Raw genomic sequence first — 14,459 nt, forward strand, 5'->3', positions numbered from 1 at the left:
AAGAAAATTAAGCATGGACAATGAAAACGCGATTAGAGATTAGCTGTGTCCGACTCTTTCCAAATGGTTACGCATAAATGTAGATTTCGATGGGTTGTTCCTCACTTAAGTTTGGACTATTTTTAGGTGATTGTGAGAGATTATGGCTTCAAAAACATGTCTTTAATTTGACAAGATGAAAAGTTGATAATGACTACCGAATATCTTAATTGGATTAGTGTTTTGGTAATGGGTTTTTTGTGTGTTTATGCTGCTGATGCTCATGCGGCAAATACTTTATTTTTCAAGTGGATTATTACTATTGCTAAATTGTAGTCTTGTTGAAACTTCTTTTCAATGAGCAGAGTAAAGTGGAGACACCCAAATTCAATTGTTTAAGTCTAAGCTCCGTCATCACTCGATCATATGACATATCATAACTATAAATAGATATCTAACTGAATAAGATAATTCTATTTGGTATAGATCTTCACATGTTAATCTATTATTAGACTTTTTATTGTACATATAAATATTTATTATTCTAGGTAAAATATTATTAAATATTTTTTCTCATTATTCTTCGTGTCTTCTGTCTTATATATTATTTATTGACTTAATTATCAGAGTGCCAAGTGAGAATATCCCTTTGGCCTTCTAACTTTTTATTGTGTTATAGGAAGCAATTGAAGCCTATCCCAACCTATTTAGAACCGCTTGGAAGCAATTGCATACAACTTGATAATTCAAGGTTTGGTAGGTTTACAAGATGTTGACATGTTTTTAGATTAATGAGGATAATGGGATCAACTTAGGCTTAACTTAACTATCTTACCGTAGTCTGACCTAAGAGGGGTTTCCTCAAAGAATAGTTATGTTGAGACATAATGTGGGTTAGGACAAAATCTGATCTCCCTATGGGAGGATGATCTGTATTTATAGAGTTAGAAAATCAATATTTCTCATTATTCTTCGTGTCTTCTGTCTTATATATTATTTATTGGCTTAATTATCAGAGTGCCAAGTGAGAATATCCCTTTGGCTTTCTAACTTTTTATTGTGTTGTAGGAAGCAATTGAAGCCTATCCCAACCTATTTAGAACCACTTGGAAGTAATTGCATACAACTTGATAACTCAAGGTTTGGTAGGTTTATAAGATGTCGACACATGTTTAGATTAATAAGGATGGGGGGTGAACTTAGGCTTAACTTAACTATCTTGCTGTAGTCTGACTTGGGAGGGGGTTTCCTCCAGGAATAGTTCTATTGAGATATAATGTGGGCTAGGACAAAATCTAGTCTCCCTTTGGGAGGATGACCTGTATTTATAGAATTAGGAAATCAATATTTACTGGACAAGTGTAAAGCTCTTGCAAATGGTATGTTTAAATCATGGATATTTGTTTCTAAATTAAATCAGGTGTCTTTACAGTACTGACAATTCTAATATGCTTGAGTCTGTGATAACTAGTTAGTTAATTCGGCTGTTGTGCTTGCTTATCTAACTTATTTGTGTGAGATACGCATGTATGATGACTTATTAATATTGTTGATTCTCCTTCTAACAGGTCAAAGAGTCAGAAGCTTAGAAGTTAGATCCCACTCTGCTTTTAATTATATCTTTTTGGGTTTCAATCTTTGTAGACTTGATGACTCAGAGTGCCCGCTTGATGTGATTAATTTTGAAATTCAAACAGGTCCACAGTCCAGCTTCTTCACAATTTATGACTTTATTATGTTCGTCTTAGTGAGCATTCAGGGTCTCCGACGTCTTTGCAGAAATCCGAATACTCCTACATCCCTTTTCATGTGCCAAGTTCCTTTTCTATTTCTCACTTAATATGTACACGTGTCATCCAATTATAGGCACTCTTATTCTATGATGTATCACAACTTACTCCTCGTTAAAAAGTACTCGGATGAAGCAACATGTATACCCTAATTACTTGTATTCCCATATCCATATAGTATAACATTCTGTCCACGTATCCTTCATCCATATACCCTCGATATTATAAGTTACCAATTAGTGTCGTATGTGGAAATGAAGGCAAAATTTTATTGAGAGTGCCATTATCCATGTTAGAATCAAATTTTACAAACTATAACACAAAATATAAATTGGTGGTGGGTACAAAACCCTAACTAGTACTAGCCAACCATTCGGTCCCTAATTGGAACTCTCTTGTCATTGTAGAGAAGTAAAGCCAAGCCACAACCCCACTCCTTTCCTTCACTCTAGATTTAGAAAAATGCACTCAAATTGTATATTTTTCAGGAAAACTCAGATTTTATTTAGAATAAATTATTTAAAAAATTTAATTAAATTCTTATATAAGCATGTTTAATTTATATTTTTTTAAAAATAAAAAATTTTCAAATAAAAAAGAATTAAATTTTTTATTTTAAATATAAAAATTAATTAAATTGAATTATTGGAAAATTTTATATTTTAAAGAGAGAATAATAGCTACTTCGTCTTACGATAAAAATCAGTTTCTTCACTGTCATAATCTCAAAATGGTTCTAACACTGTCAGCCATAAGGTCATCTTGCAGGAACACTAATGATATTCCTACTACAGAAAATCAATTTGAAATGATTTGTATTTTATACGCCTTCTATTCTATGCATACACATTTTTTTTTTCTACTTTACGAAACTTTGATTTTCTTCTATGTACAGACAATATTTCAAGTTTAGACCAAGTTTCTGCAAGCATGCAAGTTGCATCAACGCAATCATATGAGCACCATATGAAGTTCAACTCATAGCTTCTCAAGACCATCCAATCCATGTTATAGTTCAGTGCAACCTCTCTTCCAATAAGATGTCCACTTTCTTTCTCCTCTCCCTAGTTTTCTTCTCTGTAGTCATGATCTAATTTGCCACCTCCATATCTTCTAAAAATGTGCAAACATCAGAAGCAACCGAGCGGTGATAACATAATAGTCAAGCTTAAAATGAGTGAAAGATTCTGTTGTTCATAAGATGCATTTCATTTTTAGTAAAGATCCCTAGTTTTCATTCTGTAATGTTTCGAGTAACTCGTAACATGTTATTTACAAACAAACTCAATAAGAAGGCAGCTGGAAAAAGAAGCATGCAAAAATGGTAACCCAATTGATGATTGTTGGAGAGGGACACTGAATGGGAAACTAACCGGAAAGTGCTGGCCGATTGCGCAATTGGGTTCAGATACAATGCTGTAGGGGGGATGAGGTGGTCAATTTTATGCCGTCGCATATTCTGAAAATGACGATCCTGTAAACCCAAATCCAGGCACACTTTGCTACAGTGTCATCAAGAAGAACCACTATGGATCTTTGATCATGACATTGCTATCAAGATAAAGGAAGAACTCAATTGATGGCAGAGGGTACAACATCCAGATAGCAGGTGGACCGTGCATAACAATTCAAAACGTAACATTATCATACATAACATCTATGCACGTGACTGTGTGCCGGGTGAATTCAGTGGTGAGGGATTCACCCAAGCATGTTGCATGAGAGGTTACTCAGATGGGGATGGCACACCCACATATGGTTCTAGGGATGTGTGGATTGATCACTGTACACCAGCCGTGATGGACTAACCGATGCTGTAGTTGGCTCAACTTCTATAACAATTTCAAACAACTACATGTTGCATCCTAATGAAGTTATATGCTTACAAGTCATAGCGATAACTTCCTTGATGACAAGAATATGCAAGTCACTATTGCCTTCAACTTTTCTGGGATGACAAGAATATGCAAGTCACTACTGCCTTCAACTTTTTTGGCAGTCTGACACAAAGAATGCCTAGGTAACTGTATTCAGTATCATTCTGATAGAACAGCAAGAGCAATAGCAACATTATCATCCTTTAATTACTCCCTATATCTTGAAGTATCCGCAGAAAGCTCTATAAACATATATCTAAACTATTGCAGGTGCAGGCGAGGCATTGATATCTTCAAATTGTAAATAACATATACAGTGGCTAGGAGATGTGTGCTACCATAAATATCAAAGTTAACAAATTAATCACTTTTAGCAACCGATAATGATCAATTGCTTAACCACAACTATTCCTGGAAAAGCTGACCTTATGCAACATAATTAGGGATTAGGACAGTCCATCCACGCATAAGGTGGAGAACTAAAATAGAATGCATACAATTGGTTGGTCTAACCATTTTCACATGTGAATAACTAATAAGCTAAAAAAATTTTCAACGTATTGGGCTGGGTCCAACCAGGATACGCACAAACTTTGACCAGAACTTGGTCAGACTGATCCCTTGATTACTGAGTGGATACAGTCAGCGTCCTTGAGTTACTAAAGATTTACTCTCATTCAGGTGACTAAACGGGAAACCATCCCAGGAGATGGGAAGTGGGAAAATTGGAATTGGAAATCAGATGGAGATGTAATGCTCAATAGTGCTTTCTTTACCCCTTCATGTGAAACAGGTCCCGAAAACTACATAGAAGCATCAAGCTTGGTAGCAAGACCAGCTTCAATTTTGACAAATACCTCTCCTGCTGCTGGAGCTCTCTATTGTCAGAGAGGAATACCACGTTAGACATAAAGTTTTTTGTTAGTTAAACTTTGAAATAAAACTTTAAATCCCATCACCGTGAATTTCAGGTCTCACAGACAATCAAGTTGAAATGACAAATCAGTAATGACCTAGAATTTACATAAGCTTTTATAAACCCCTATGTCAGACAAAAAATTATAGGGGCAGAGACAATACTATTCTTGAAAGTTCAGTAAAAAAAAAATCAAGGTTGGATCAGGTTCCCAAGTAAATTACAAATCCGCGCTTATCTTTCTAACAAAGGGGACAAAATTATTCCAGTTTTCAACAGCAAAAATTTTATCATTAATTCTGAAAAAAGTAAATGACCTTACAGTCTCGGCCGGTGGATGATAGCAGTTAGCAATTATTTGCCTTTAGTCCTTTCTGCAAGAAAATTGTAGGCATGGGTTATGTTAGGAAAGAAAAGGAAACAGATCAACGGAATTACATGTACGCACAATCTTACATATTTATATGTTCATGAAATCAGAGAGAGAAAAAATGAAGAGAGGATAAATTAAAACAATTTGACCTCAACTTAATAAGAAAATAAATTAAACAATTTTGAACTCAACTAAATAAAACTAATTTAACATATAAATGGCAGTTAATAGAGCAAATGAGTAGTGCTGCTGTATCCACAGCTGCAATGAGATCAAGAACCATGGAAAATCCATTCATTCTTTCTTTTTCCACATAAATCCAAATAAATGTGCACTTTATTGTTTCCAGAAACCAAATTAGAACTGACTCATTTTTGTTCTTTCTCATGTACAACACCTTTCACAAATGTGGAATTTAGGCTGTGATTCTATAAGCATCCCAGAATTTTGGCAAGATTTCATTGATTATGAAATTTTTTTTTTTTTTCACCATGATTTCACAACAACATTATTCAAGATGACAGCAAACACAAGATCTTGCTAAGAAACTCGAATTCAACATCATCAAAGCATCATCATACAGGAATTTCTGTGGCAGTTTAGTGTCATACATCAAAAGTCATACTATTACGACAAAACTAAATCACAACAGAGCACACAAAATTATCAAGTCAATTCTTATAGTACCCTGTGGAATCCTTATCCAAATCATTCCTCTGATGATGGTACCTTTAGTTATCATTCACTGCTCCAAATCTTGATAGATAACTCATCATAACATCCACAAATAAGTAAGAATAATGGCAATCTTTGGTGTAAACATGGCATTTGATTGGTCAACCTAAGCACTGTAAATGCAGTTATTCTGGCTAAGATAAAACTAAAAGTAACTACTGATACTTTCACTCAGATTTTGTTAATTCTCTATAAAATGATTTCCAAAGTACCCCTTAGATGAGTTAGATCTCTTTGCATCATATTATTAACTTACCCAACAAGAAACGAAGAAAAAAAGGACACAACCAAAGGTAATACAGGATTTGCCCAGACCAGAATCAAGTTTAGTTAATTATCTATAAAATGATTTCCAAAGTACCCCTTAGATGAGTTAGATCTCTTTGTATCATATTATTAACTTACCCGACAAGAAACGAAGAAAAAAAGGACACAACCAAAGGTAATACAGGATTTGCCCAGACCAGAATCAAGTTTACCTGATCTAAACGTTCACTAGTATTTCTTCCAATCAGATGTATCCTTTTATTTGAAATGGTCCTTAACTGGGTGAAATAAAATAAAATAAAACCAATTCAATGGAAGGTGAATCACATCCATAGAGATGCAAAAAGCAAACAAATCACATAAATTGCATGGCCAAAATTCATTAACCTGTTTCTGAAGCAATACTGCCTTGAAACTGTTTCCTGATGAAAAATATATAAGATCCATTTCCCTTGTGCATAATTGCTTGCATTTCCAAAGGCAAGTCTAATACAAAATGTCATTACTGGAAAATGTGCAATCCTGAACATTTTAACACGTGTACATGGAAATTAGGAAGATAAGTCTGGATGCAACTAGCAACAAGAAAAAGAAATTACATAGAATTGTTTTAAATGATATCCTTCCATATTCGGTACAATGCAACCGTCTCAATCTACCTGTGGTTTTTTTTATCTATTGGAACAGAAATCTACAACCAATGGCAAAGCCAATTGCATTGGTTTTAGCATCAATCAAACTAGAAGTTTAGAGAAAATTTCACAATGGAATTGAACGGAACAAAGGAAATAAGAGAAAATATCACAGTGATGAGAATGGAATGGAATATTATTATTTTTATTAAATTTTTTGCCAAAACAGGCGTCCTTCCTTGGGGGTGGTAAGTAGCAGGATTAGTTTACCAGACCCATGAAACTTTTAGATATAGGTCTGAGGAATTCAACTCTGTGACTTAACAATGCAGGTTCAATATATAAATTATAGTCATCTAGTTCCACTTGACTCAGACAAATACATATAAAAAAAAATTCAGATACATGGGTGTCACATTTATAGGAATTTATGCAATTCAAAAGACAAGCCAAAGAAAGAAACTTTTATTTATGGAGAATAAAGAACCTGTACCTGCTGGACTAATCCTTCAGGACTGCAATGACAGGCTGGTTGGGTTTCACCATCAATCATTTTCGAAACAGCTACAAATAAATAAATAAACAAAGATGTGAACATGCTTGCAGAGATGCATCTGACAAAGCAACAACATAGAAACAAATATGATTTAAAGGGGGATCACAAACATAATGCAGTAAAGAGTAAACATGCAATGAAGTGTATGGATCATGTCTGCATAAAAAGACTCAAAATGCACTCCTATGTTGTAAATAGACAACCCATTTACTTTCCTAGCTTTTTCTCATTGTTTGCTAATCTAACAAAAGAAACGCTAAAAGGTGGACATAATAGATCAACCAAGTTCCACACAGAAGATATGAAAAGTCTAGTCCTTCAGTCCAACAGCCACAGTACTAGCTTCCATCAATACCACCATACTAATTCCCATCCAACAATTTACTCATTCTATCTATGTCGTATTATGCTGGGATGTAGAAATTTAAAATCTTACAAAATATGCAAAGCAGCTCAATGACGAGACAACACTGTAGCAACAGGATCATATCCATCCCTTAAAGCGGTGTTGCAGTAGCCAGCCGTAAGTTCAGCAGGGTGAGACATTGTTTGGCACCACCAATATATTCCAGCAATTTTAGCAACTAATATAACTGGATTTTGTTTATTTTGTTGATATTTCTTCAGCACATTAGCTGCCATTGATAGAATAGCATCTACATGACAAATCAGCTTACCACTGTACCATTCCTGCAAAGAATAGTTTCACCATCAGATACCCTAAAGTTAGTTTTTATTTTCCTGAGAAACCACATACTCGTTTTAGAATTTGTGACCACTTGAGGTAATAATCATTCTCCATTCCCATGTATATATATATATATGAACTGAAGCTATGTTCATCAATGCAGTAAGTCCATTTGATGATATCAATCCTAGTTAACTTGCACACAGTAGAATCACATGTAATCAACTGCAATTACACACCAGTTAATGGATATTTTATGTTTGTACATTAATGCTTCTTCATATGATCTATCAGTCTGTCAGACGAAAATGCATCACTACTGTCACCTTATAACTTTTGGGATTGTATCTTCCACCAACCCTTCACCAAATTGCCTTGCACGGTCATTGAACATCAATAGATATTATAATGCAACAATTCACCAGTTGTTTGCAGGTTTTACAACCACCGCAAGTGCACGGATCGCTAACAAGTAATAAAGTGATGAGTAGAGTGTCGTTCACACGAGGACCGTGTTGAGTACCAAACTGTAGTGATTTTAATTATCTAGACGATCTAATTGTAGAGAAATAATAATTATATCTAAATTGAAAGAAATAAAATCTAAATAATCAACTAAAATAAAATACTAATAGACAAAGACATTCTAGAGCTAGGGGTTCACACTTCAATCAGTTATAAAATCAATCTGATTCATTCAATAAATTAGAGATTATTACTTTGATGGAAATTAATCCTAAGTTATCTTAAGTCCTCTCTCAAGGCACTCAAGGTGTATTTTAATTAATATAAATCTTACTTTCGTGGTGATTAAATTAATTAAAACCCTTTAAGATCTTTAATTAATTTTGGAACTCCACAAATGTCATCAGCCTATCTCTAGGTCAGATTTCCTAGGTTCAAAATCCTGATTTTCTAATATTAATCTTCACATTTCATTCCTTCAATTAATATCTGTAATCAATACTAAGTGGGTACCAACACATAGCATGCATTAAGATCACAAGAGATTGAATCAAAGAATAAAATACCCAATGTATTAAATAAAATCAAACTAGATCCATAATGAAATTGAGTGCTACACCCTAACCCTAGAATAAAGAACCTACTCACTCATGGTGAGCTTTACAATTAAGTTTATTAAAAGATAAAGAGAAAACATGAGAAAAAAATAGAGTGAAAGAACCCAAAAGGAGAGTTGCAGCCTTGGACTTTTGGAACTTCAGCTGAAAATCTCTTCTAGCAGCAATCTTGCAGATCTTGTTTCTCCCTTGCCTCCCTTGAAGTTGAGGTGCATTCTTGAGTGTAAATCGGCTCTTGAATGTTAATTCTGCTCTTTGGATGTAAATTCTCTCCTCCCCCTCAATTCCTGACTTATTCTATTTATATCTGGTATAAAAACCATAATTTCAAAGTCCTAGAAGCATTAGGAGTCCATCCGGGTCGAGTTGGAGCGAAGAAAAGCCGCATCAGAATTGCTGTCAGGGGACTTTACACGGCCCGTGTAGTGTTACATGCCCCTGCCCCGTGTAACTTTTTGCTACTCTTGTTTTTCAAGTTTTCTTTGTCCAGAAGATTGCACGGGGTCCAGGAAATTACACGGCCCGTGTAATGTTTTTGGCATTGTATTCTTCACGTTTTGGGATAAAGGCTTAGTTGAGTTGAGTATTCTTCACGTTTTGACCTCCAAATCTCTTCCAAACTCGTCTTTGATTCTAGAACCACATAAAAACACCTAATAAAATATAAAAATCAATGAATTGAGTTAAATTAACATGTTTTCTAAAATAATAATGAAAACATATAAAAATAAACATAAAAGGATGCTAAATGCTAACAAAATGCAATGGATGTTAACCTTAAATGTCTATATAATTTGATGCAATCACCAGTTACTACCAAAAGATTAAGAATATATCTCCAGTTCAAAGTCGCATAGATTATGTATCTAACATTGAAGTGTTAACAAACAAAACATAGACACGCAACCTCTATTAAAAAGAATTCAACTCAATTCAACTAAGCACTAGCCTCAGACTATTTGGGGTTAGTTGCATGAATATGAATCCTTTTCAGCATTATGTTCTATCAGTTAAGAACTCCACCAGTCCAGCTATATCAGATTTGACTCTGTGCAAGATCTATGATAGCCATTCCTAGATAAAAAAGAAATGTTTTGGTACATTGACAACTAGCATAGAATGAATCACATCTCTTTCATTAGACTGATTCCAATAATTCAATGCAATATTGCATTTTAATCAACAAATTAGCTCCAGAGATGGTTGCATATGCTCAGAAACCATTTTACACAACATATATAAATACACTACAAGAAGTCCAAGAATCGTCACACAGAAATTAAAATAGATTACTGCACATTATACGTACAAGGAAGAAACGACCATAATTGGAAAGAAAGCTCTCCTGTCCATCTTCGAAAAAAGGAACACCAGGTGGAAGACTGTTGTAGCAACCAGCATTTTGAGGTCCCCTATCTCCCCATTGAGGCTTTCCTTCCTTACATGCAGCCATCTTTAAGTCCTCCATCCTTAGAGCAAAACAAAGTTGTAAACGTTGAAAAAAAAAACTGACATAAGAGGACGAAAGAAAGACCTTAACATACATGTACTTGTCATAACACTGGAATTCACCAATTCCAGGAAATTTCCATCTACCATCACCAAAAGGAAGTGCATGATACCTGCATGGAATTATCCATAACAAAATGTTACAATCGCTCGAAGCTTTTGGTTATAAAACAATAGCTTTAAAGTACCTTAGTTATCTAGAAGGACCAAGACCAACACTTATTTCTTCAATTACACTCCCAATATAAGTGTCAAATTTGCTAACAAAACTAAGCATGAAGTCTTCATAACATTGGAAGGCAGTCCGGCCATAAAAAAGAGGAAGTTGGTCCACTCCTAGTGTAAGATAATCATCATTGGAAAACCCATTTTTATCTCGATAACAGATATCCTTGTTGTGACCACCAATCTGACAAAAGGGGAAAAATAATTAACTTCCATAGTTTAAGTTGAGGTACGAACTTGTCAGAATGCCAATAATAACAAATTACCCTCTATTTTGATTAGTTAAAAAATAATATAGGATTTTATTATTATTTAAAAAATCTTTAGCATTATTGTTGGTTTGATTTTCTATTTAAACTCAAATTTTATTTTATTAAGAAATATAATTTTATTAATAATTTTTTTAAATCAAATTAAAAATTAAATCAATCAACATAAATATTATCAATAATATGAATATAAATTAACATTTCAATCATATTATTAAACCTATTCTAAAATCTTATTAAAAACCCATGTTTTTCTACAGGAAAACTGTAATTTAGACATTATCACCAATTTCAATTTAATTGAAGTTTGGTCTCTTTGTACTATATGTTTCCATTTCAATATCTTCCTATTCAGTAAAGCTTCATCTATAAATGCAAGTGATAGAATCAAGTCTACCAGTGAAAGACTATTGTAATATAGGACATGGATCATTATGGAATCAAGTCTACCAGTGAAAGACTATTGTAATATAGGACATGGATCATTGTTGGTCCTAGAAAAATAAACTTAGCAGATAAGATAGCAAGCTAACGTCCAAATACATTATATCCTATGCTAACAGAAAAGCATAGAAGAGAAAGCTAATAAAACTGGTATAGCTCACTACAATTATTCCACCGAATTATTGTGCAGTCAAGTACAAACATGCATGAACTTCTGTATTGTCAACTTGATTAACTTGCAACTATTCTGAAAGCCATTTTTTTTTTCAAAGGAAAACAATAAAGAAATGTAAGAAACCTCTAGAATCCACAGTGGAAAACTCAAACCCCCATTTCCAGTGGACAGGTGTGTGTTTGAGTGAAAACACAAGGAAATATGCAACTTCAAGCCTGACTCAGATAACAGTCTAAAATGCCCTTCGTAAAGGAACCAATTATATTCAAGAGGAGAAAAACGTTCAACAATTCCCCACTAAACCTCTACTGCAATTCCATAGACACCTGCCAACTTGAGTGCTCTTAGAGATATGGTTAAGGCCTTGATTCTGAATCAAGAAAGCGCAATTATAAAATGTTTCAATTTATGACCAAAAATGAAAAGACATTATAAAAGTGAAGTTTTTAAAAGAGAAGAATTTGAGGTCATAAGCTATTCATGTAAACTTGCAACATATGCAAAATTAAAATACAACTATAATTTAGACCCCGCAATGGCTATTTAAAACAAGTAAGCAATCCATCCAACTAATGTATGAAAAAGCATGATGGGGAAAGTTTGGCCTCCTTTTTCTAGGCATTGCTGGATCACAATAAAAATCAAGCACAAAACAATTGTTTTTCCCTATAATAAATCAGGAAAGATTCCAAATCAAGTGTGCAAATGCTTGTATGCATGATAATAAAGCTTACTTTCTGATCCTTGGACTCCCAGAAGAATCAATGCCAAGCGTGTTCACTGGCATCATGACAAATATGGGGACCCTATTATGCTTTGATGATTCCAATATTGTGGCTCTTGATTTTTCTCGAGCATCCATGCTACAAAAATACACAACCATGATTATCATAAACATTAGTAGCAATAAGTATCTAACAATTGCAGCATCAGATAAGTACATGTAAATTTATACCAGAGAAGAAAATTAGAACAGCATCATTGATGATTGGAGTCTTACATAAATTTGAAGAACAATACGAAATCAACATTTTGAGACAACCAATTAGAAACACTTGGGTAGGCATAAAAATATAAATGAACGTCTTCTTGTCTGTTTCCATGATTAAGTGGCCCCTGTTTAAAAACAAAGAAATTAGACTCATGAATGAGTGGAAGAAATCAATTTTCTCATCTACTGGACAAGCTTGAAAGAATTACTTCCACCATCTCAAGTAGTAGCACTCTTTGCCTATCATTTTAGAAGCATTTCTTCTAATTTCCCTAAAAAATATTGATGTGCAGTAATCTATATTTTGCATTCAAAAGCAATATTGTTCTGGTACATCAGAAAATATCAAAAGCAAGAAATTAAAAATGAGCTCACGAAGAAGACAGTGCCTTAACCAACGTTAAATTGAACTCTTCTATTTCTCAGTTCCGCCTGAAACCAAAACTGAAACACTTAGCAATACTATTTAGCTAAGAATCCAAAAACAAGTAAACAACGGGCGAAAAAAAAAACGAAACTGAACAACTTCCTAGCGTTGCTATTATGTTCCTCCTTTTCTAGGAAACCAAACAAATATAGAAATGTGCGGGGAGAGAAAATGTGAATGAGCAGACCTCAAAATGCGGTAGCTTCCACTAAGCGATAGGCAGCGAGGATAGAAGAGGGGCTTTTTGAAGAGTGATCATAGAAACGTTTCGTAAATTGGTTCGCGTTTTCCTCTGGTCCAGCAAGGTCGTATAGCTTCTCCTAACGGTAACGGGGCACCTGCAAGCAACTCCTCCATTGCCGGCCATTTTCTACTAGAATAGATGATCTCCTCTGCTTCTCTCTGCCAGAGAGGGAGAATCAGAGAAACAAAGAGACCGCATAAAACTGTGTTTTTGGATTGATTTGTTTGCTCGTTAACGTTCTGCAGTTTGATAATTTCCTTATTTTAATTTCCATTTTGACACTGAATTTGGTATATCTTTTGTCTTTTGCAATTATACCCTTTGGCCCTTCTGCATTAATATTCTGCTTTCAGAGTTCATATATTGATTTTTTAAACTAAGGTCTGGAAAATTTAGAAATTACAAGTTCAATAATGTTGCTTTTTATATTTGTAAATGCATCTTAATTTTGATTTATTTTACCTATAATTAATTTGATGACGAGATTATGATATATGTATACTCTTATTTTTTTTAATAAAAAGATAATTAAGAATATTATATTAATGTATTGATATGATAATAAGGATAAATTTATTTTAAGATTATTATGATAATAAATATTTTTTAAAAAAATTATTAAACTAAAAAAAACTACATAGTATAAAAAAATTTAAGATAAATTATTTATATAATAATAATAATAATAATAATAATAATAATAATAATAATAATAATCTCAATTTAAAAAATTTAATTGTATTAATAAAATATTTAAATTGATATTTTGAGAAATAAGCTCTACTCAATGATAATTTATTATTGCTTAACTCTAAAGTATTTCAACGAATCCAATTTGATGACCATCAAATTAAAATTTTCTGTTAAATATTTTTTTTGTCTCGTATTGTTATACTTTTAACCAAAATAATAAAACACTATACCTAATAATATAATAAATTTCATAATATATAGATAAACAAAAATATGAATAGAAAACATTCAGTAATATAATAATAATAATAATCTTGTTTTAAAAAAAAAAAATAATAATCTTGAGTACATATTTTAGGTATAAAGCATAGGCATTTTTGTATGAGACAATTAGAAAATAACTCAGAAGTTAAGGGATTGTGTTGTAAATAAGGAAAAACTAAATATAAAATATAGAAAATCCTACGTGGATATGGTTTATCCAGATGGGTAAACATGAGAGAAATTATTGATCTGTCGCTGTTTTAGGAACTAAAATTTTGTATCAATGATTCGGCCTTTGATTTAAGACTTAAGAGAAATAATTG

The 14,459-nt window shown here is 33.2% G+C and overlaps 1 protein-coding gene, 1 long non-coding RNA gene and 1 pseudogene across 3 annotated transcripts; 1 reads left to right on the forward strand and 2 right to left on the reverse strand.

Annotated features, from left to right (window-relative positions):
* The first annotated feature begins 228 nt into the window (after positions 1 to 228).
* On the forward strand, positions 229 to 3,773 carry LOC110645059 (putative pectate lyase 21; annotated as a pseudogene).
* Positions 3,774 to 3,963: 190 nt separating this feature from the next.
* On the reverse strand, positions 3,964 to 8,334 carry LOC131169045 (uncharacterized). Its single transcript, XR_009148182.1, has 4 exons — positions 7,562 to 8,334; positions 7,063 to 7,133; positions 6,150 to 6,359; positions 3,964 to 4,936 (listed from the first exon to the last, which is right to left on the reverse strand). It is a non-coding gene; the product is annotated as an uncharacterized LOC131169045 (long non-coding RNA).
* Positions 8,335 to 10,174: 1,840 nt separating this feature from the next.
* LOC110645065 (inactive beta-amylase 4, chloroplastic-like) lies at positions 10,175 to 12,984 on the reverse strand. Of its 2 annotated transcripts, none has more exons than XM_058145311.1 (6): positions 12,718 to 12,979; positions 12,518 to 12,633; positions 12,252 to 12,380; positions 11,844 to 11,887; positions 10,440 to 10,813; positions 10,175 to 10,364 (listed from the first exon to the last, which is right to left on the reverse strand). In XM_058145311.1, the coding sequence occupies exons 1-5, from the start codon at positions 12,724 to 12,726 to the stop codon at positions 10,776 to 10,778; spliced, it is 336 nt and encodes a 111-aa protein (XP_058001294.1). In that variant the 5' UTR covers positions 12,727 to 12,979; the 3' UTR covers positions 10,175 to 10,364; positions 10,440 to 10,775. The 2 variants fall into 2 exon arrangements, with proteins under 2 accessions (XP_058001294.1, XP_058001293.1); XM_058145310.1 differs by having other exon boundaries at positions 10,176 to 10,364; positions 11,821 to 11,887; positions 12,718 to 12,984.
* Positions 12,985 to 14,459: the final 1,475 nt, after the last annotated feature.

This window comes from Hevea brasiliensis, chromosome 4, assembly GCF_030052815.1.
Source record: "Hevea brasiliensis isolate MT/VB/25A 57/8 chromosome 4, ASM3005281v1, whole genome shotgun sequence".
In the NCBI taxonomy this organism is placed as follows: Eukaryota; Viridiplantae; Streptophyta; class Magnoliopsida; order Malpighiales; family Euphorbiaceae; genus Hevea; species Hevea brasiliensis.